The 21649-nt window shown below is 38.3% G+C and overlaps 1 protein-coding gene across 2 annotated transcripts in view; it reads right to left on the bottom strand.

Moving 5' to 3' along the window:
- The window catches only part of SLC7A11 (solute carrier family 7 member 11), a 94260-nt gene that overhangs the window by 20703 nt on the left and 51908 nt on the right, over positions 1-21649 (bottom strand). For both annotated transcript variants that reach the window (XM_082631030.1, XM_082631029.1), the window contains 4 exons: positions 5754-5877; positions 3540-3643; positions 2701-2797; positions 1031-1180 (listed from right to left, as the gene is read on the bottom strand). In XM_082631030.1, coding sequence (XP_082487156.1) covers positions 1031-1180; positions 2701-2797; positions 3540-3643; positions 5754-5877 — 475 coding nt within the window. The remainder of the gene's footprint in view (positions 1-1030; positions 1181-2700; positions 2798-3539; positions 3644-5753; positions 5878-21649) is intronic.

Genomic DNA, 21649 nt, shown 5'->3' with positions numbered 1-21649 from the left:
CAACTTTGGGTAAAACAAAATCTAAGGATAAATAAGTGTGTTTCATTAGAGATGTTCTGTTTGAATTATTTTACTAGTTAAGCACTATGTTTTAGGATTTATGTTTTTGATTGTAAAAGATTGGTTCTTTGATCATTATGATTAGAATACACTTTAATGTAGAGCCAAGAGCACGGGCTGCTTGTTACATGTTAAAGCCTTTCAGTGCATATTGATTTTCTGTTGGAGATTCACAATAAGAACTGACAGGGATCAAACAGGCCAACTCCTATTCAACCACTAAGAAAGATGTTGCCGGCATTAGGCAATGAATATAATTAGAAACAAATTCTGACAACATGACGGACAACATCATCTGTGTTATTTCTTAAAAGCAAATACGTAGTAAAGACAAATCAGTCCATGAGCTTTCAAGGCTAGAGGCATATGCGTCAGCCCTCCCAAAAGGAAACACTTAGCTATGGTAAATGGACATTCTATTAAGTGGTATATTCACACATCTTCACTTTCCCTATGTATTTCACATTTCTCCTCCTTCTGGAGTGTACAAGGCAGAAAAGGGGCAATATAACAAGTCACAACATTTAAGAACACTTAAAATGCCTTTTTGTAAAGCAGCATCCTTTTTAAAGTTTTAATTAGTGATGATTTCATACATATCTGCCTCACTCTTTCTCAGTATGGTTGTCCACAACTATTCAGCAGAAAAAAAAGAAGCAGTCTATATTTTGAACATATCATCAGGTCATTAGACACATTCATGAAAAATCAATATAACAAACATTGTATATTAATATCCCCACTTTTCAACAATGTGACCTAACAAAGTTCAGTATATCACAAACAAGCCGATGAACTATTTTTCCAAGTAAAATAAATCCCATATGAAGACATGACCTGCAAGAGTTAAACATTTTATTCCAGAGGATTCTGCCCTCTGCCCAAGCTCTTCATCATCAACTTATGACAAAGGGAGGACCAGGTATTAGGAGGAAGATTTATGTAAACCCATCAAGATTGCTGAGGTTACCTTGAAAGGACGATGCATATCTGGGTGTTTGTATCGAAGATAAATCAGCCCAGCAACCGCCAGCCCAATAAAAAGCCACCTGGCAAAACTGAGGAAATTCAAAAGACTGTAGAGGTCCCCAGAGAAGAGCATTATCATTGTCAAAGGGTGCTGGGGGGGAGGGGAAGGGAGAGAAAAATCATGCACAGTGAGTTAAAAGAGAACACATGTGATAACAAGCAATACCATCACTACACATTATTATTATCTTTTCCAAACGATTCTTTCTACTGATAAACGACCATTGCGATTAACACCTATACTCAACTAACCTCCTAGCTATATATCCAGCTTTTCTACTTGCTCTTTACACACACATATGGATGCATTATTTTTAGCTGTTTTTCATTTGAGTTAAGAGAACATGCTTTCAAAGAGCAAAACACAGGACACTCAATGACCCAAAATTTAAAGACCCAGAGACTGAGATGGTCGGTAAATAACTAACAATAAAAGTCAAAAGCACATCCAATACACACATTTGCAGAGAGCTCCGTGAATGGTGTCTGATGAGCCCCTGGCTATGCATACACAGGAAGGACAGCCACCTCTAGAGACTGTGTCCTCTCCTGAGTGCAAAGCGTTGACATTTCCTTCCTCCACACTTCCTCTCCCTGGGTGCTTGCCACATGTGACCCTCAAGACCGCAGAAAAGAATGAAGCACAGAGATCTGCACAGCAAGTCTCTACAGCTGCACAGACCAAGGACAGCATGACTGATAATGCAGGCTTAAAATGAAAGCCCTCTTCAATAATACATTCTGTTCCCATAAAATAATACATTCTGTTCCCACAAGTGAAGTAAATTTCCAGAATCCACACAGAGTACCCCGCCCGCCCACCGGGACTTTACAAAGAAATTTCAGGGAAACATTTTGAAACAAATGAAACCCATGGGGGGTGGAGATGGGGGTACAAAAGTGTTCAATGCCTTCTGTGGTGCGCCTGACAGCAGGAGATTGGGAAAAAATGTTACAAAATAGTAGGTAAAAAGGAATATAACATTGCCAATGGGGGATCTGAGGACTTCTACACCTTACACAGTTTTTCATATCCCATGTTTCACAAATACTTTTCTCTGCATAAAGAATCGTACAGCTCAAATTTAAGTTTTGGTGCTTTTATTTCTCCCATTTAGAGTTGCTCTCAAAATTCTCACTTTCAAGCACAGAATCCCTGCACTGTCTAGGATTCTGTCGACTTTTTCTGTAATTTTGTATGCATTTCATTATAAGGGGCCTCTGATGAGACATCTGGGCGTTTTGGGACTGTAGCTTTTAGCTCCACTTTCAATAAGTAGAATTGGGACTTATTACTCGACCTCCTTTTCTGCAAGGCTCTCTGTCGGTGACAGGAGCCCAGGCAATCATTTCCCTTTGATCTCACAGATTTCTACAAAGATGAAAAAGAAGTGACGTGTTATTGCTCCAAAGCATCAAATATGCATCAGATATACTGGATGAAGGGAAGTGATGGAAAATATCCTGCCTTTGCAAATCCACCAGGATACACATAGAGCCAATTTAGCAATGAATGAGAACAGAAAGCAGGAGCTGAAGTCAAGTTTGAAATCCTCTTTGCTAAGCTGTTCTTTGAGGTTACATCTAGATACACATGTTACTATGCATTACCAAAACAATAACAGCTGGCAGAGGAGTGTGCTTGCGGATGTGAATCATGGAGAGGATTTCCGGAAGGTGACCCTCCCGAGATGCAACATAGAATAACCTGACAGGAGAAAAATGTACAATTAATCATTTCCAAGGGAAAAAAAATCCAGAAATCGAAGAGAAAACTTGCATCTTCTTCATACCAAATGGTCTGACATTTCTTAGGTGATTACTTCGAATTTTATAAAATCTGCCAAAATGTTATGTTCCTTTGAGGAGAAACAGTAGCAACATCTGACTCAGCATAACTCACCCCACATATAAATAGCTGGTGGTGAATTTAGTTCTAGGTTTCTAATACTGCACGTGTGTTATCAATCCAGTCCAACTCAACACACACACACACACACACACACACACACAACATTCACATTTATGTGATTGGGTTTTCATCAAATTAAAACAAAAGGGACTTCTGCATCAAACAAAAGGGATACAGATGGTGGGATGGTGATGTCTGGTGTCTCTTACTTTACTTTTTTGCTTGTCACCTTTAGCGAAACAAAAGATTTTATTGTCAGAAATAAAATGCTGTTGTTAAACTCTGTAGACATACGATAAAACAACAACAAAAAACCCCTTCATCCCTGGCTTCAGAGTAGGCTATGAGTAGACAAGCAGTGCCCTCTAATGGACAGAATAGGACATGCTGTTGATACTTGGAGGAAGATTTCAATCTTGCGTTTCCCTTTAAAAACAGCAGGTTTAGAGGCACTATTTCTTTTCTTTTTAAACTTATCCTTATCACATCCCATCTCAAACACAGAAATACGTTTCTAGAAATGCTTGAACTCACTCACCTGGAGACAGCAAACACACCACCATTCATGGAACCAAAGCAGGAGAGGGCAACAAAGATTGGAACTGCTACTGAGAAATTTCCCAGGAGCCGCTCAGAAAAAGTCTAGTGAAAGACAGACGGAAGCAAATTAATGCTTTGCCAGAAAGTGGAATAAAATGAAACAATTTAGGCCAAACACGCTCTATGACTTTCTGTTTACCTGGTGATATGTGTGTGTTTTATAATCCTTTTTTGGGTTAGGGTCAGACTAACCTCTTAGAACAATAATCAAAGGCAGGTACCATGTCCTTGCTTGTTGCAGAATTATGGGCAATAGTCTAAACAAGCACCTTCCCTCTACTTCCAAAGAGCAATGATCCATTTATCAAATCTTTATCAACTATGGTATCTATTGTCTCTGACTTTGGTAAATACAAAAAACTCAGTACAGAAGTTCTCCTTTTAGAGACAGAAATCTTTCTGGATAATACCTTCTCTTTCGTCTGGAAAGCCACATTTTTATAGCAAAGTACAAAGGTATTCTGAGAAGAGTTGCAGATACCTGTTTCATATACCAATCCCACTGTTATGACTTAAAAGAGGCATGGACATATATACACTACCAAACGTAAGGTAGATAGATAGTGGGAAGCAGCCGCAGAGCACAGGGAGATCAGCTCGGTGCTCTGTGACCGCCTGGAGGGGTGGGATGGGGAGGGTGGGAGGGAGGGAGATGCATGAGGGAAGGGATGTGGGAACACATGTATATGTATGACTGATTCACTTTGTTATAAAGCAGAAACTAATAAAAAAAAATTAAAAAAAAAAAGCGTGACAAAAAATAAGTGAGGACTTAATCATGTATACTATGCATATGAACAGTTCTGAAAATCTTTTGCCCAGAATAATCACATCAGCTGAATCACTGTTTATGAAGTCAATCCCGCCCTCTCAGGTATCTGCCAATTCCTTCTGTAGTCTCCTATTAAAAGGCTAGAATACCAACACAAGCCCAAGGAAGTCAAACTACAGAAAATATAAAAGTTAAACAAAACTTCTGACATTTCCTTTTGCACATTCCATGGCATGTGCAACATTGCAAGTTTTCATGAAGGATGTATTTTCAAAAAAAAAAAAAAAAGTGGGATTCTTTACTTGTCCTTGATGCAGCCGGTGCTATGTAATTAATGGACCACATTACGCTCAAAGACTAAGTGCTGCCCTTTGTCTAGTAAGATGAGATGACGACCTGACATCAGGAAGCTCTGTGCATTTGGTTGTCTGGTAGAAGTTACAGCAGTGGACAGAGTCTTTTCTAATACAGTGAACTCGTACATAGGTTCACATGAAATGAGATAATTTGTTCCCTGTGGATGTTGCTGATATGAGGTAATAGTGACTATTTTAAAAGGGACTGACATCTAGTGATGGGAAGTTCTTTTTTTTTTCACCCTTCATTGTTATAAGGTCATGAATGAGTGCCCTCTTACTAGCTAAGTTTTTATACCAAAAAGTCTGTGTCACAGAATAGCAGTCCCATAACATGACCTTTGAAAGCAAAAGATGGTCCTGAAGTCAAATAAATTTTGGAAAATGCTGTAAAATTATGAGTATCCACGTCTTAGGGAGTTAAAATGCACATTAGCTTCTCTAATATTCTGAAAAGTATTATAGCAATGACATCTGTTTAACTTTGAATAACTCAGTATTTCCTCAAATTAATAATATCCTAGAACTTGTATTCAAAATGATATATATACTAGAAAAAAAGTGTTATGTGGTCCATTTGGAAATTCTAAAGTGGTACTTTGGGAAAAAGATTTTAAGTCAGCATTTGAAAAGCGTCTAAACAGGGAGGAGTACAGAATAAATGCAATTTGCATATCCCAAAATGCATTCACTTAAACTCAGTAACTGCCCACCTGTCTTTAAAGACATGTTGGAAGAATAATGACTTCTACTCAACATGTATGTGTGGAAATATGTTTTCAAGCAGACATATGTGGAAATGTTTTACATGAAATTAACAGTACAGAGAAATCATATAGGAGTGTAGCTGTATCAGTTAAATGGAATATGCTAAGGTATGTTCTAAATTTTTTAAATATTCATTATCATTCCGTTAAAAAAAATTACTGGATTTCAAAACACTTTCTGCTGGAGGGAACTACTATAAAATTGCATCATTTCATTAACCTAAATTCAAACTGGCATTTTCCCAGCTTAGACTTACCACTGCCACTGCCTTTGAAAGCAACAACTCCTCAGCACTAATGGTTGTAAAGTAGGCCACATTTGTTAGCACATAGCCAATGGTGACGACGGCCATGGATATACATATCGCAAGGGGGATGGTTCTGAAATGCACAAAGGAATCGCTTATCAGTCATCTTTCGTTAGTCATTTCTCTGCAAGCAAAGAAGATAACAGGCTCATTCAAACAAAGAACAAAAATGATATGGATAACTACAGGCTCTGTTGGGTATGTATAAACATTTCATCAGGGTGAAGTACCACATATTCCTTTGTAATTTAATCAAGTCCATAAGGGGAGGTACTACATTTGTCTTGTCTACTGCTCTACCACAGAACATATGGGTCTGTCTGATTCCTGTGCTCCATAAATCCTAGGGCAGGGTTTCACAAACTTGAGCACGCATCACCCGGAAGGCTTGTTAAAACACAGATTGCTGAGCCCACCTCAGGAGTTTCCGATTCAGGAGGATTTGCATCTTTAGCAAGTTCCTGGGTGATTCTGATGCTGCTGGCCAGGGGACCACACTTTGAGACCCACTGTCCTATATATATGCCTTTCAAATACTGATTCACTTGCCTTGACACCTTTCTAATACTAGTTTCCCAAAAGATCTTTCGCATTCAGTGTTTTCCCCTTCAGTAATTCCCCTTGCCATCGAATATGTGTACACTTTTGGAAGCATGACAGCAACATATATCTACCTTTCTAAATGACAGTAATAATAATTTTGTACATAACACAAAAAGCCCAGAAGTGCTCCCAATAATGCCTTTGCACTGCCCTGCTGTGAGTTCAAAGGAACCTCAAGATCATGAGTATCTATTAAAGCAACAGCACAGATAATCCCATGAAATTAGAGGTGACATGCTGTGAAGTACATATGACCGGACAGTGCTGACACTATGTGGCATCAAGAAGTAGCCGGCACAAATACAATGTTACGTCTTCATTTAACGCACTGGGAAAGCCAGGAAGTTACTGACCCTCATAATTTGACTCCGTGTTACCGATACACATTACTTGCTTAACAAAATCACCTCTTCAGACCGTTTCCAGCTCAAGCAACTTAAACCTTCGGCTCCCTGCACAAAGGCTGATGAGTTTTGTGGTTTTTCTTTTTTAGCCATAGAGCTTATCAGCCTTCATGGAGCCTTAACCCTGCTGGATACCACTAATGAAGACCTCCATATAATTTCTTCCAAGATGAAAATACAGGTCCGAACCAGGAAAAAAAAAAAAAAAAAGGCACAGCCTGCCTCACTCCCCAAGCTGGGTGTGTGGAGCACGCTAAGTCCCAGCTCATTACTCTGAATTCTCTATCCCCTGTTGAGAACAGGCAAACCCAGCCAGTCAGCAACTGCCATTCATTATGCTGCTTGGAGCCCGACACTTCCCCTGGTCCCCAAAGCCTTAAGCCTTGATGGGGAAACACATTGACCTCTAAAATCCTGGCATCCTACTAGAAAAGGAGCAGATGTTCCCCTTCCCCAGTGTGAAGAGGGTCCTGTGGAATTTTCTGTTCATGCCGTACCACGCATTGCTGCTTGGGATTGATAAATGCTACATGTAAGCAAAGGAAATCACTGGGCCAATTAAATACAGAGCGGTAAGTGGCAGAAGGCATATTAAAGATGAATTGATGAATTCTTTGAAAGAGAGGTGATAGATCAATGCAAAGGGGTAAGAAGGGGAGCACAAAAGCGTATCGGCAGCTTTTCAACCACTCACTGTATTATCAATATTTTAAACTTGAATCCTTCAGCTCTTATAACATGCCAAATGGGGTTTTGAATTCTTCCTGTGGAGGAGAGAAGCAGAAAGAGAGGGAGAAAGACACTCTCTAGAGATCTCCTCGCAAGAGTAGGATTAAGAAATGCAAAGGGGGCTTCCCTGGTGGCGCAGTGGCTGGGAATCCGCCTGCCAATGCAGGGGACACGGGTTCGAGCCCTGGTCTGGGAGGATCCCACATGCCGCGGAGCAACTAAGCCTGTGAGCCACAGCTACTGAGCCTGCGCGTCTGGAGCCTGTGCTCTGCAACAAGAGAGGCCGCGACAATGAGAGGCCCGCGCACTGTGATGAGGAGTGGCCCCGCTCGCCGCAACTGGAGAAAGCCCTCGCACAGAAACGAAGACCCAACACAGCAAAAATTAATTAATTAATTAATTAATTAAAAAAAAAAAAAGAAATGCAAAGGCTCTGCTAATAAAAAGTGAGGTGATTTATTGTTCAGTGCAGTGAAGTCACCTAACCTGTCTGGGACAGGTAGTACTGTCACGTCACACGATGCTGTCAAAGAACACAGAGAAGTCACTCTGAAATCTGACTGTGGCCCTGCCGGCATAGAATCTAGCCTCCCAGCCCAGCTCTTTCGAGGCAGCCTGTGTTTCCTGCCCGGAGATTATGGTCTTTCTGAGGGAGGATTTCTAAACTGACGTTAGCACAAGGAACCTTTAAAAAATTTGAAACTTTCAGGTTAGTTTTCCTTTTGTTCTTCCTCAGCTTGTCAATAACAAAAAACAGCAGCAACAGATGCTGCTATGTACCCACCCTTTTATTAGCTACTTTACATATTTGCCTCATTTTGTCCTTGGAAAATCCTGTGAGTTCGGAGCACAATCACCATTTTATATATGAGGAAATGAAGTCTTAGAGAGTTTAAAAAACTGTTCAAGGATACACAGCTGGTAAGTGGAAACCCAGAATTCAGCTGCGGATCTAGCCTACCCTGAAGTCAAAGCATTTAAACCACTGAAGTGTATTCTCTCTCATGCATGTGGGTTCTCAAACTCTTAACTATTACTTTTCAGAGAAATTATAATTATTGAATATAATGTTTATTGGAAAGCTCTTATCAAGGCTGTATTTCTCATGTATTCACTGAAAATACAGTTTTGTGTAGTATGAAGGAGGAGGAAAGACTTATTCCACGATTTTCATAATTTTTCTGTGTGATATGAACTATAATGTCAAGTGAATGTTTTCGAAAGTTTCAATATTTTGGAAATACTAGTTTATTTTGAATTTAAAAAACCACAGGGGCACACTGAATAAACTTCCCTAGACAACTGTTATAGAAAAGGAGGAAAAGTAAGCATACTTATCAGACAAAATGAAACAGATTTTTAGCAGTTTTACTATCAGCCAAGTATACTATATAGATACTAGAGGTAAAAAAAAAAATCAAAGGAGCTTAAAATATAGGATAAAAGAGAAAAGGGGTCTAACCTTGCAGCAATTCACAGCAAACCCAGTAATTCCTCCCTAGGTAAAATTAAGCCATGGGAATTGAAGAGGATGTGGCCAGATAGCCAGTAGCTTCTGTCCTTAAGGTTCCATTTCACTTTAACAAAGGGAAGGAGAAGGGTTTGTGGCTGTCTTGGCATAAACAGCATTCATTTACCGAGGAAATCAGTTGACTTGTTCAGAAAGGCTTGGCACTGTGTGGTTAACTCCTGGATTTCAAGCAGCAAAGCTTAAGAGCCACTAGGTGAGCTGATAAGAGCTATTAGGGCATGCCAGAGCAATCTTTCTGGAGGCTTTAGATGCAGAGGGCAGATAAACACAGTTAGTAATCCAAGATTAAGGCAAATGGCTCATGATAATAAAAGGAATTACAGGAACTGGTAGGCCACTGACATTTCAAAGCCCCTGTGTAATTGTGAGGTATCCACCAATTCTAAGTGCAACAAAAGCATTGTCTTTAAGCTGAATAAAAATGACTCACACCTATGAGTTGTAAGCTTTCTCAAATGTTGTGTATATATTTTTTTATGATTAACAAGATACGAATGTATTGGGAGAAGTTACTTAATCCTTAGGAGCTTTTTGTCATTATACATAGTCTTTTCAATTATGTATTAATGAGAAATAAGCACTAAGTAAGTGAGAATCTGATATTTTTATTAATTGCAAATCATCTTCAATCAAAAGGTCTTGGATAGTCTTCTTTCCTTGCAGGTTTATTTTAAATTGGCATCTGTAACCAGTCTATGTAACACATAGATAAATATTAGTTTTATTGGAAATTATTAAATGGAAGTCTCTGGAACATCTGCTTAGAAGCACTCTCATTCTAAGGATAGAGCTCCCCAGGAATTTAAATGGCCCCAATAGTAATGGCAGGTAGCTTATATATGTATAATCTACAAAGCACTGGCAAATGCATTTTATCTCCAAATATACACATTTCATTTCAAATCCTTTGTGGAATAACATAGAATATGAACAAATGACAAAATCCACAACAACCCACTGAAATAGGAGGTAATACCACCATTTTCAGACAATGGAACCAAGGCTCAGAGAGGTTAAGTGACTGGCCAAGGTCACAAAAGTAGTAAGTGAGAAAGCTGGGTCTTGAATTCAGATCCTCCATTGCTAAGTCCCACATTCCTGAAATATCTTGTCAGTGATATCATGGCTGTTTTGTGCCTACTTTAACTCTAGGTACAAAGTTCCTAGGATCTTTACATGCTGACAAACATGTACTCTATTTTATATATATGATACAAATATCAGAAGGCTGATTGTTACAGTGTGACACATTTTAAGCCAAGTACATTTTACTATGCACTTAATAGTCATCACAAATAATCTTGCAAATGATGGAGCATGGGATGCATTTTTTAAATACTTTGCAACTATATGGTAGAGCATCAGCGATGATCATTGTTTCCAGTGCTTTATGTTGGCTAAAAAGACTCCTGCCATGAAAACAGAATGAGTAAACCTAGCTTCAGAGAGTTGAGGACACAAGAAGGTCACAAGGATTTCTGATATTCAGGCCATCCAAGTAATTCTGTAGTCACTTGTATTTAGGACATTCCTAAAATTGTTTCATAACTGGCGCAAAATCTTCTGAGATTTATGTGAATCAAAATAAGTTTCATACATTCCCCGGTGTGGATACATCCACTGGAGACCACAGAAACCATTGATCCTGGGGCATCTAAAATTGTCTTTGAGCCATGGGACTGGGCATGATGCCAGTTCTGCTAAAACCTTCTCCTGTATGTTCTGGAATCTTCTAAGAGAAGTGCTTTATACTTCACATTTTCTATTTAAAAATCATTAATGTTTTAACACATGTATTTTGCATTCAGGAAAAAAGAGGGAGGGGAGAAAAGAGGAATTAAGAAGGGCAAGAAAATGATGAACTTCTTAATATGTGAGATGCAACTAAAAAGGAAAACAGGGTTTTTCAAAGAACTTTTAAATTTTTTAGTAAACTGTTTATATATAATTGAAACAAAGCCATGATTCATCTCAACATAAAGTATTTAAAATTATAAATGAGTATTTCTTGATTCTGAGTATTTATTTTAGAATCATACCTATTTCACATTTTCTTTATAATGACCCTGTAGAGACCTTGAAAGCTTTTCTCTAGATCTGACCCAGAAGTGACTCAAGTAGCTCTTACTTCTCTCTTTTTGATCTACCAATTTATTTTTGAAGGATTATTCAGTTTACTTTATTACCACTGCTGTTAATTTTATTGTACTCCTCAAACTTCAGTCATGTGTTACAATCCAAAAGATAAATACTAGTATATCTCAAAGAAAATCTATCTATATTTTTCACTCACGTGATTTTTTTCTTCCATACATTTTTACATAATTTCCCTGATTCTTGCTCATCTCAAACTTTCCAGAGACACCCCCCTGCCCCCCGGCAAGCATGAAACTGTATTATCTGGCTATGTGATTTCTGATATTTCTAGCAGGGACTGAATTACAAATAAGGGTTCTTGATTGTTTTCCAGACTTGAAACAATTAGATTACAGATGACTGGAACCCTATGAACTGCCTTGTATGTTTTTGGTGATTTTGCCCCCTTGTCATTTAGTGCTATCACTGTATCTCTAGTTGTACATTGTGAGTGGGAACTGGACTGTTAATAACAGTATAAGAGAAATGCACTTGAGGAGACACGGCGAGTTGGGGCGGGGGGAAAGTGTGGGTTGTCACTGAAAGAAGAAAATGTAGCAAGAGGAAGAGTACACTCAATAAACCTATTTAGAAACATTCTTAAAGGTCCATGGTTCATGTTCTAACTTAATGAGAATTTCTGGGCCAAGGCTGAACACAGTGATTTGACGAGCAGATTGTCACATAAAGGTACACAGTGATCCCACTGATTTCAAGCACTAAACACCTGCCCTCTGCTTCTTACTGTACCATGGCAAGACTACAGGTGTTTTCACTGAGATGTTTTAAATTTCAATACCACTGATGTCTAATCTAAATCTCACCATTCTCCATTGTCCACAGATGGAGAACTCCATAAACAAAAAGAGAAGACAGAGGGACCTGTAGGAAGATGTAAGAAATGAACAGACACAGATCAAAAGACTGCAGCCTGAAGGAGGCTCATGGAAAAAAACGTACACAGATGCATGAAGGAGATAGAAAAGTGCAGCAAAACCACATAGAAAAATGAACCGAAATGGAAACTTATAATTCAGAAACATAGGGTCATAAGCAATCAGAAGCATGAGTCTAAGAGTTTTCAACCCTAATAATACTTTATTTTTTTATCCAACATAAATTCCTGCCTAAATAAAATTATTCAGCAAAATATAGCTGGGGGTAAATTTTCATTTGCTTGAATTTCATACCAATAAAAAATCTGCATTGTCTGCATCTCATTTGTTCTCATTTTCTCAAGATTTAGAGTGTGTCTTCCAGATATATTACAGTTATCCATATTTATCATGGATGAACGTAAAGAAATTAGTAAGCAAGTTTGAGTGCACAAAAATAGAAACGAAACTGGTTTTTGATAAAATGTTAGCAAGTAAATAACTAAGAAAACAAAATATTTTAATAACAGTAAATTACATTTCACACTAATGTTCAGCTCTTATTTTTGTTATATTGTTTTTACAGTATACTTTTTAAAATGTTATCATTTCCCTCAGGATTTTGTCTAAAGTACTCTAAGGTGATGCAACATCTCAGTGAACCTTTTTTTTTTTTTAATAACTGAGTTCCTGAGATTCAGATATGCATGGCTGACAGAATGAAGTACTCACCACAGTTTTGTATTCCTCTTTCCAAAGTAACAGTCATTCCTGAGAAGAAGCTACCCAGATAGGCCACATTTTCCAGACTCTCTGGTATCTAGGTAGGAGTGTGACTCATTCTTATGTGTCAACTGATGTGGCAGTTTCGGGCCAAGGTGGTTAAGAAGTGGGTTGCCTTGTCTGCCCCCAACCCTTTCCCTAGTTGTATAGAGGATCTACAGAGAGGCAAAGCCACAATGTGGAAGGAATCTGGGCCACAGAATCAACATGAGGAAGAAAGTCCACCACTCAGCCAGGGACACCAACAGTGGACTGTAACATGATCTAAAAACTAAACTTTCAAGTGTTTAAAGCCATTGAAAATTTGTGGTTTTCTTGTTGGAGTAGCTGGTATTACCCTAACTAATAAAAGAATGAAGGGCCTCATTACATCAAGACTTTTTGTAGATCTCAGTGAATTAGTTTATATGAGACAAAATGGGTCCTCATTAATTTTTATCTCATATTTTTTTGTTTTGTAAGAGACCAGTATATGACATAAAGTCTTTAAAATAATGTCCCAAATGAGATCAAATTGAAACACTTACATTTGCTAAAGTTAAAACAGTGAAAATTCTATTATTCAAACTTCCCAGAAACAGAGCAAACATAGACCCCATTGTTCACTATTTTGAAATATAAAATCTCCTGCACATTTGACAATTGCCTCCGATCCAACAAAGATCAAAGTATAATCGCCTCTTGTTTTGGCCAAAGACACATAATAAAACAATGCAATGTTAAATAAATATACTCTTATGCTAAGTACAAGGCAAGGTAAAATAAATATACCCACTTTGGTATAATAAGTGGGAATTAGAGTCAAAATTTCCTCAGGCCATAAACACGTGTCTTAGAAGGAACTGATAACACTTCTCCTACTATAAACCCATAAATCAAATCCAGTCACATTTCTGACCAGCTGCACGATAAGAAATGGAACAGGTACATATGGAGACATTCAACCCTGACAAATGAACTACTGCTTCTACCACTGAAAACTGCCTTCAATATTTGTGACCAACAATGACAAGTCTAATTATTAGTAATCATTTTACTTTGACATCTGGTAGTCAAGGAGACATGAGGGTAATATGGGAATCAGAATAGAAGATGGACAATTGATAAGATTAGAGGCTAACCTGTTCTCACTCACTTCAACCAGATCAGTCCTCTCTTCCTTGTTTTATGTATTGATATACAACTGAAGGGATCCAGTGCTTTCAAACAGTTTTAACATCACTCCACTAGATGCTACAAGTCAAACTGTGTCTTTAAATACTTTTTTGGGACTCAATGCTGGCTTCCTAAAGCACGGTTTTCAAACTCTATGAATTGGTTTCATAAAATGCCTATCTATGAATGATTATATAGGTATGTATGTATGTATATATATATTTGATCCTACAAAGTTGAAAATAATTTTTCACTGCAAGAAATCCTATTTATAGGTAATTGAGAGAAACATTCAGAGTAGGAAAGGTATAAGGTTGATAGGGGAGCCAATAGCTATGGCCTGGCTTTAATCAAAGTGGTAAATCCACATGGCTGGGCCCCAGAGAACATGACACAGCAGCTTAATGGAGCTGCAGAGAAAGGTGAAGATGAGAAGAAACTGAATTGATGGGTTAAATATATTTCCAGTTGAGAGGGATGATATGTCATTGTCAAGAAAGGGATGATGTTGATTACTGCTTGGAACAGTTGACAGCTCCCTGCAAAGGTCACAAAGGCCCCCAGAATGGCAGAACTTCCTGTAAGCTCCCTTCTCCTCTCCTCGGGCTGTCCATTTACAAAGATTCATATTCCCAGCAGAAATGGAAATTTCATTATCTTTTATCTTTCAGCTCAAAAGTTAAACCTTTCAAAAAATAAGCTTTTGTGCTTTATTTTATATTTGCTAATGTCTTTTCTTAGACTACAAGGATTCGTAGGCAAAGTTCTCCCTAAGGATACTTTTGTAAAGTCAAACACAACATGCAATGGTTGAGGGACTACCTGCCCCAGAAAGAGAAGTGGTCCCCACATTCACCCACCCTATAATTTCCCTTCTCTTTCATATTTTCCCTCAGCCCCATCCCCAAATTCCTATAACCAAGAAAAAATTGTATATGTACCATCCCAAGTGTAAGTTTTCTTCATGCAACATCTTGTCTCCAATGTTTTGCCTTCAGTGTTTGTTTTGATTTCATAGAATTATGAACATTCTCTGGACTCCAATCTGAAAGCTGGGTCCAGTCATGTTCCAGTCACTGGCAGGAACCCTGAAGAACATTGGACCTCTCTAGGCATAAACATCCTCCTTAGTTAAAGAGGGTGCTGAATTAATGAAACCTAACATCCATTTCTCTTGGAAGTTCATTATTCAATCAATTTAACAAATAAAGCTGATCTATAAACACTGTTTAACAGAATACTTTGAAAACTTAGTTCAGTCCTTGCTCATGTAACAGAGCATCCTAAGGAAGTGCCTGCGTCTGTCTTGTTCTGTTGCTCAGCGGAAAAAAATAGGACGCAGATTTTAACAGCTCTTCTCCTGGGTCTTGAGGTTATGATCCTATCCTCAATCAGGAATACCAGTACATCATAGTACCTGCATAGTATCAGCCTGGCTGATAACAGTGATCATTACAGAAGAGCATTTAAAGGACAAGTGGTGAGGGACCTTTAAAATGGCAGAGGAGTAAGACATGCAGATCAGCTTCCTCCCCACAAATACATTGGAAATACATCTACGTGTGGAACAACTTCTACAGAACACCTACTGAACGTTGGCAGAAGACTTCAGACTTCCCAAAAGCTTCCCAAGAAACTCCCCATGTAACTGGCCGTGTGGCTGACAGGGTCTTGGTGCTCCGGTCAGGTGTCAGGCCTGTGCCTCGGAGGTGGGAGAGTCAAGTTGAGGACATTGGTCCACCAGAGACCTCCTGGCTCCACGTAATATTGAACGGTGAAAGCTCTCCCAGAGATCTCCATCTCAACGCTAAGACCCAGCTCCACTCAATGACCAGCAAGCTACAGTGCTGGACACCCTATGCCAAACAACTAGCAAGACAGGAACATAGCCAAACCATTAGCAGAGAGGCTGCCTAAAATAATAATAAGGTCACAGGCACCCAAAAACACACCATGGGATGCAGTCCTGCCCACCAGAAAGACGAGATCCAGCCTCATCCACCAGAACACAGGCACTAGTCCCCTCCACCAGGAAGCCTACACAACCCACTGAACCAACCTTAGCCACTGGGGGCAGACACCAAAAACAACAGGAACTACGAACCTGCACCCTGTGAAAAGGAGAACCCAAACACAGTAAGTTAAGCAAAAGGAGAAGACAGAAAAACACACACCAGATGAAGGAGCAAGGTAAAAACCCATCAGACCAAACAAATGAAGAAGAAATTGGCAGTCTACCTGAAAAAGAATTCAGAGTAATGATAGTAAAGATGATCCAAAATCTTGGAAATAGAATGAGAAAATACAAGAAATGTTTAACAAGGACCTAGAAGAACTAAAGAGCAAACAAACAATGGTGAACAACACAATAAATGAAATTAAAAATTCTCTAGAAGGAATCAATAGCAGAATAACTGAGACAGAAGAACAGGTAAGTGACCTGGAAGATAAAATGGTGGAAATAACTGTCGGGGAGCAGAACAAAGAAAAAGGAATGAAAAGAATTGAGTACAGTCTCAGAGACCTCTGGGACAACATTAAACACACCAACATTCGAATTATAGGGGTCCCAGAAGAAGAAGAGAAAAAGAAAGGGACTGAGAAAATATTTGAAGAGATTATAGTTGAAAACTTCCCTCATATGGGAAAGGAAACAGTCAATCAAGTCCAGGAAGAGCAGACAGTGCCATACAGGATAAATCCAAGGAGAAACATGCCAAGACACATATTAATCAAACTATCAAAAATTAAACACAAAGAAAAATATTAAAAGCAGCAAGGGAAAAACAACAAATAACATATAAGGGAATCCCCATAAGGTTAACAGCTGATCTTTCAGCACAAACTCTACAAGTCAAAAAGGAGTGGCAGGACATATTTAAAGTAATGAAAGGGAAAAACCTACAACCAAGATTACTCTACCCAGAAAGGATCTCATTCATATTCGATGGAGAAATTAAAACCTTTACAGATAAGCAAAAGCTAAGAGAATTCAACACCACCAAACCAGCTTTACAAAAAAGGCTAAAGGAACTTATCTAGGCAGGAAACACAAGAGAAGGAAAAGACTTACAATAACAAAACCCAAACAATTAAGAAAATGGTAATAGGAACATACATATCAATAACTACCTTAAATGTAAATGGATTAAATGTTCCAACCAAAAGACACAGACTGGCTGAATGGATACAAAAACAAAACCCGTATACATGCTGTCTACAAGAGACCCACTTCAGACCTAGGGACACATACAGACTGAAAGTGAGGGGATGGAAAAAGATATTCCATGCAAATAGAAATCAAAAGAAAGCTGGAGGAGCAATTCTCATATCAGACAAAATAGACTTTAAAATAAGACTATTACAAGAGACAAAGAAGGACACTACATAATGATCAAGGGATCCATCCAAGAAGATATAATAATTGCATCTATTTATGCACCCAACATAGGAGCACCTCAACACATAAGATGATGACCCAAAACCTATGGGATGCAGCAAAATCAGTTCTAAGAGGGAAGTTTATAGCAATACAATCCTACCTCAAGAAACAAGAAAAATCTCAAATACACAACCTAACCTTACACCTAAAGCAATTAGAGAAAGAAGAACAAAAAAAAACCCAAAGTTAGCAGAAAGAAAGAAATCATAAAGATCAGATCAGAAGTAAATGGAAAAGAAATGAAGGAAACAATAACAAAGATCAATAAAACTAAAAGCTGGTTCTTTGAGAAGATAAAGAAAATTGACAAACCATTAGCCAGACTCATCAAGAAAAAAAGGGAGAAGACTCAAATCAAGAGAATTAGAAATGAAAAGGAGAAGTCACAACTGACACTGCAGAAATACAGAGGATCATGAGAGATTACTACAAGCAACTATATGCCGATAAAATGGACAACATGGAAGAAATGAACAAGTTCTTAGAAAAGCATAACCTTCCAAGACTGAACCAGGAAGAAACAGAAAATATAAGCAGACCAATCACAAGCACTGAAATTGAAACTGTGATTAAAAATCTTCCAACAAACAAAAGCCCAGGACCAGATGTTTTCACAGGCAAATTCTGTCAAACATTTAGAGAAGAGCTAACATCTATCCTTCTCAAACTCTTCCAAAATATAGCAGAGGGAGGAACACTCCCAAATTCATTCTATGAGGCCACCATCACCTTGATACCAAAACCAGACAAGGATGTCACAAAGAAAGAAAACTACAGGCCAATATCACTGATGAACATAGATGCAAAAATCCTCAACAAAATACTAGCAAACAGAATCCAACAGCACATTAAAAGGATCATACACCATGATCAAGTGGGGTTTATTCCAGGAATGCAAGGATTCTTCAATATACGCAAATCAATCAATGTGATACCCCATATTAACAAGTTGAAGGAGAAAAACCATATGATCATCTCAATAGATGCAGAGAAAGCTTTCGACAAAATTCAACACCCATTTATGATAAAAACCCTCCAGAAAGTAGGCATAGAGGGAACTTTCCTCAACATAATAAAGACCATATGTGACAAACCCACAGCCAGCATCATCCTCAATGGTGAAAAACTGAAACCATTTTCTCTAGGATCAGGAACAAGACAAGGTTGTCTACTCTCAACACGATTATTCAAAATAGTTTTGGAAGTTTTAGCCACAGCAATCAGTCAGTGAAGGAAAAGAAATAAAAGGAATCCAAATCGGAAAAGGAGAAGTAAAACTGTCACTGTTTGCAGATGACATGATACTATACATAGAGAATCCTAAAGATGCTACCAGAAAACTACTAGAGCTAATCAATGAATTTGGTAAAGTAGCAGGATACAAAATTAATACATAGAAATCTCTTGCATTCCTATACACTAATGATGAAAAATCTGAAAGAGAAATTAAGGAAACACCTCCATTTATAATTGCAACAAAAAGAATAAAATACCTAGGAATAAACCTACTTAAGGAGACAAAAGACCTGTATGCAGAAAACTATAAGACACTGATGAAAGAAATTAAAGATGATACAAACAGATGAAGAGATATACCATGTTATTGGATTGGAAGAATCAACCTTGTGAAAATGACTATACTACCCAAAGCAATCTACAGATTCAATGCCATCCCTATCAAACTAGCAATGGCATTTTTCACAGAACTAGAACAAAAAAATTTCACAATTTGTATGGAAACACAAAAGACACCAAACAACCAAACTAGTTTTGAGAAAGAAAAACAGAGCTGGAGGAATCAGGCTCCTGGACTTCAGACTATACTATAGTAATCAAGACAGTATGGTACTGGCACAAGAACAGAAATATAAATCAATGAAACAGGATAAAAAGCCCAGAAATAAACCCATGCACATAGAGTCACCTTATTTTTGATAAAGGAGGCAAGGATATACAATGGAGAAAAGATAGCATCTTCAATAAGTGGTCTGGGAAAACTGGACAGCTACATGTAAAAGAATGAAATTAGAATCTTCCTAACACCATACACAAAAATAAACACAAAATGGATTAAAGACCTAAATGTAAGGCCAGACACTATAAAACTCTTAGAGGAAAACAGGCAGAACACTCTATGACATAAATCGCAGCAAGATCCTTATTGACCCACCTCCTAGAGAAATGGAATTAAAAACAAAAATAAACAAATGGGACTTAATGAAACTTAAAAACTTTTGCACAGCAAAGGAAACCATAAACAAGATGAAAGACAACCCTCAGAATGGGAGAAAGTATTTGCAAATGAAGCAACTGACAAAGGATTCATCTCCAAAATTTACAAGCAGCTCATGCATCTCAATATCACAAAAACAAACAACTCAATCCAAAAATGGGCAGAAGACCTAAATAGACATTTCTCCAAAGAAGACATAAAGATGGCCAACAAATACATGAAAAGATGCTCAACATCACTAATCACTAGGGAAATGCCAATCAAAACCACAATGAGGTATCAGCTCACACTGGTCCAAATGGCCATCATCAAAAAATCTACAAACAATAAATGCTGGAGAGGGTGTGGAGAAAAGGGAACCCTCTTGTACTGTTGGTGGGAATATAAATTGGTACAGACACTATGGAGAACAGTATGGAGGTTCCTTAAAAAACTAAAAACAGAACTACCATATGACCCAGCAATCCCACTACTGGGCATATACCCTGAGAAAACATAATTCAAAACGAGTCATGTACCACAATGTTCACTGCAGCTCTATTTACAATAGCCAGGACATGGATGCAACTTAAGTGTCCATCAACAGATGAATGGATAAAGAAAATGTGGCACATATATACAACGGAATATTACTCAGCCATAAAAAGAAACAAAATTGAGTTATTTGTACTGAGGTGGATGGACCTAGAGTCTGTCATACACAGTGAAGTAAGTCAGAAAGGGAAAAACAAATACTGTATGCTAACACATATATATGAAATCTAAGGGAAAAAATGGTTATGAAGAACCTAGGGGCAGGACAGGAATGAAGATGCCGACATAGAGAATGGAGTTGAGGACATGGGGAGTGGGAAAGGTAAGCTAGGATGAAGTGAGATAGTGGCATGGACATATATACACTACCAAATGTAAAATAGATAGCTAGGGGGAAGCAACCGCATAGCACAGGGAGATCAGCTCAGTGCTCTGTGACCACCTAGAGGGGTGGGATAGGGAGGGTGGGAGGGAGATTCAAGAGGGAGGAGATATGGGAACATATGTATATGTATAGCTGATTCACTTTGTTATAAAGCAGAAACTAACACACCATTGTAAAGCAATTATACTCCAATAAAGATGTTTAAAAAAAATTAAAAAATAAAGGACAAGTGGTCTGTCCATCCTTCCAGATTCTAAAACAGTGTCTGTAGATCAGGTCAGACCTCTGAATGCCACATTACATGGACCATCTTATCACAGACACTCATATTTTATGCCTTTAGTTTTTATCAAAACTGTATTGCAAATATATTTTTTAAAATCATATGAATTTTAGGAGGACATCTGTAGTAATATTATGAAGGATATTGTCCTTTATCAGAGTCCTTTATAAAAAGTTCACTTCACCTCTGTTTATCAAATATCTTCTTTATGCTAGACATTACTATAAGTAAAGTGATAAAGACATCAACTACAATCGAAAACTCACTCTCTCGTGGAATCTAAAATTCAAACAGGATAAGACATGGAGCTCCCTGCTCTGGTTCTTCACGTGATCATCTCATTCCTTTCACTTAGGCTCAAATCAAAAGTCTCCTCCTCAGAGAAATCTCCCCTCCTTTTCTAAGTATGCCCCACGACCCCTGTACTCCTCATTCTCTACTATTTTTAATGTGAGGAAAACAAAACCAAACATTTTCTAACTTCAACAGTCTTCTCAAATATCTTTACATATTCATACTCACCAAATTCTATGGAGAAATTAAGGATATTCAACTGAGCACGTAATGTGGCCTGAAAATATATCCTCTAAATCTCTAGGGCAAAAAAATTTTTTTTTTTTCAGTACGCGGGCCTCTCACTGTTGTGGCCTCTCCTGTTGCGGAGCACAGGCTCCGGATGCGCAGGCTCAGCAGCCATGACTCACGGGCCCGGCCGCTCCGCGGCATGTGGGATCTTCCCGGACCGGGGCACG

Source organism: Mesoplodon mirus (genome assembly GCF_964341445.2).
Source record: "Mesoplodon mirus genome assembly, chromosome: 2".
Classification (NCBI taxonomy): Eukaryota; Metazoa; Chordata; class Mammalia; order Artiodactyla; family Ziphiidae; genus Mesoplodon; species Mesoplodon mirus.
The sequence above is the reverse complement of the archived record's forward strand: the minus strand, read 5'-3'. Positions and strand labels throughout refer to the sequence as shown.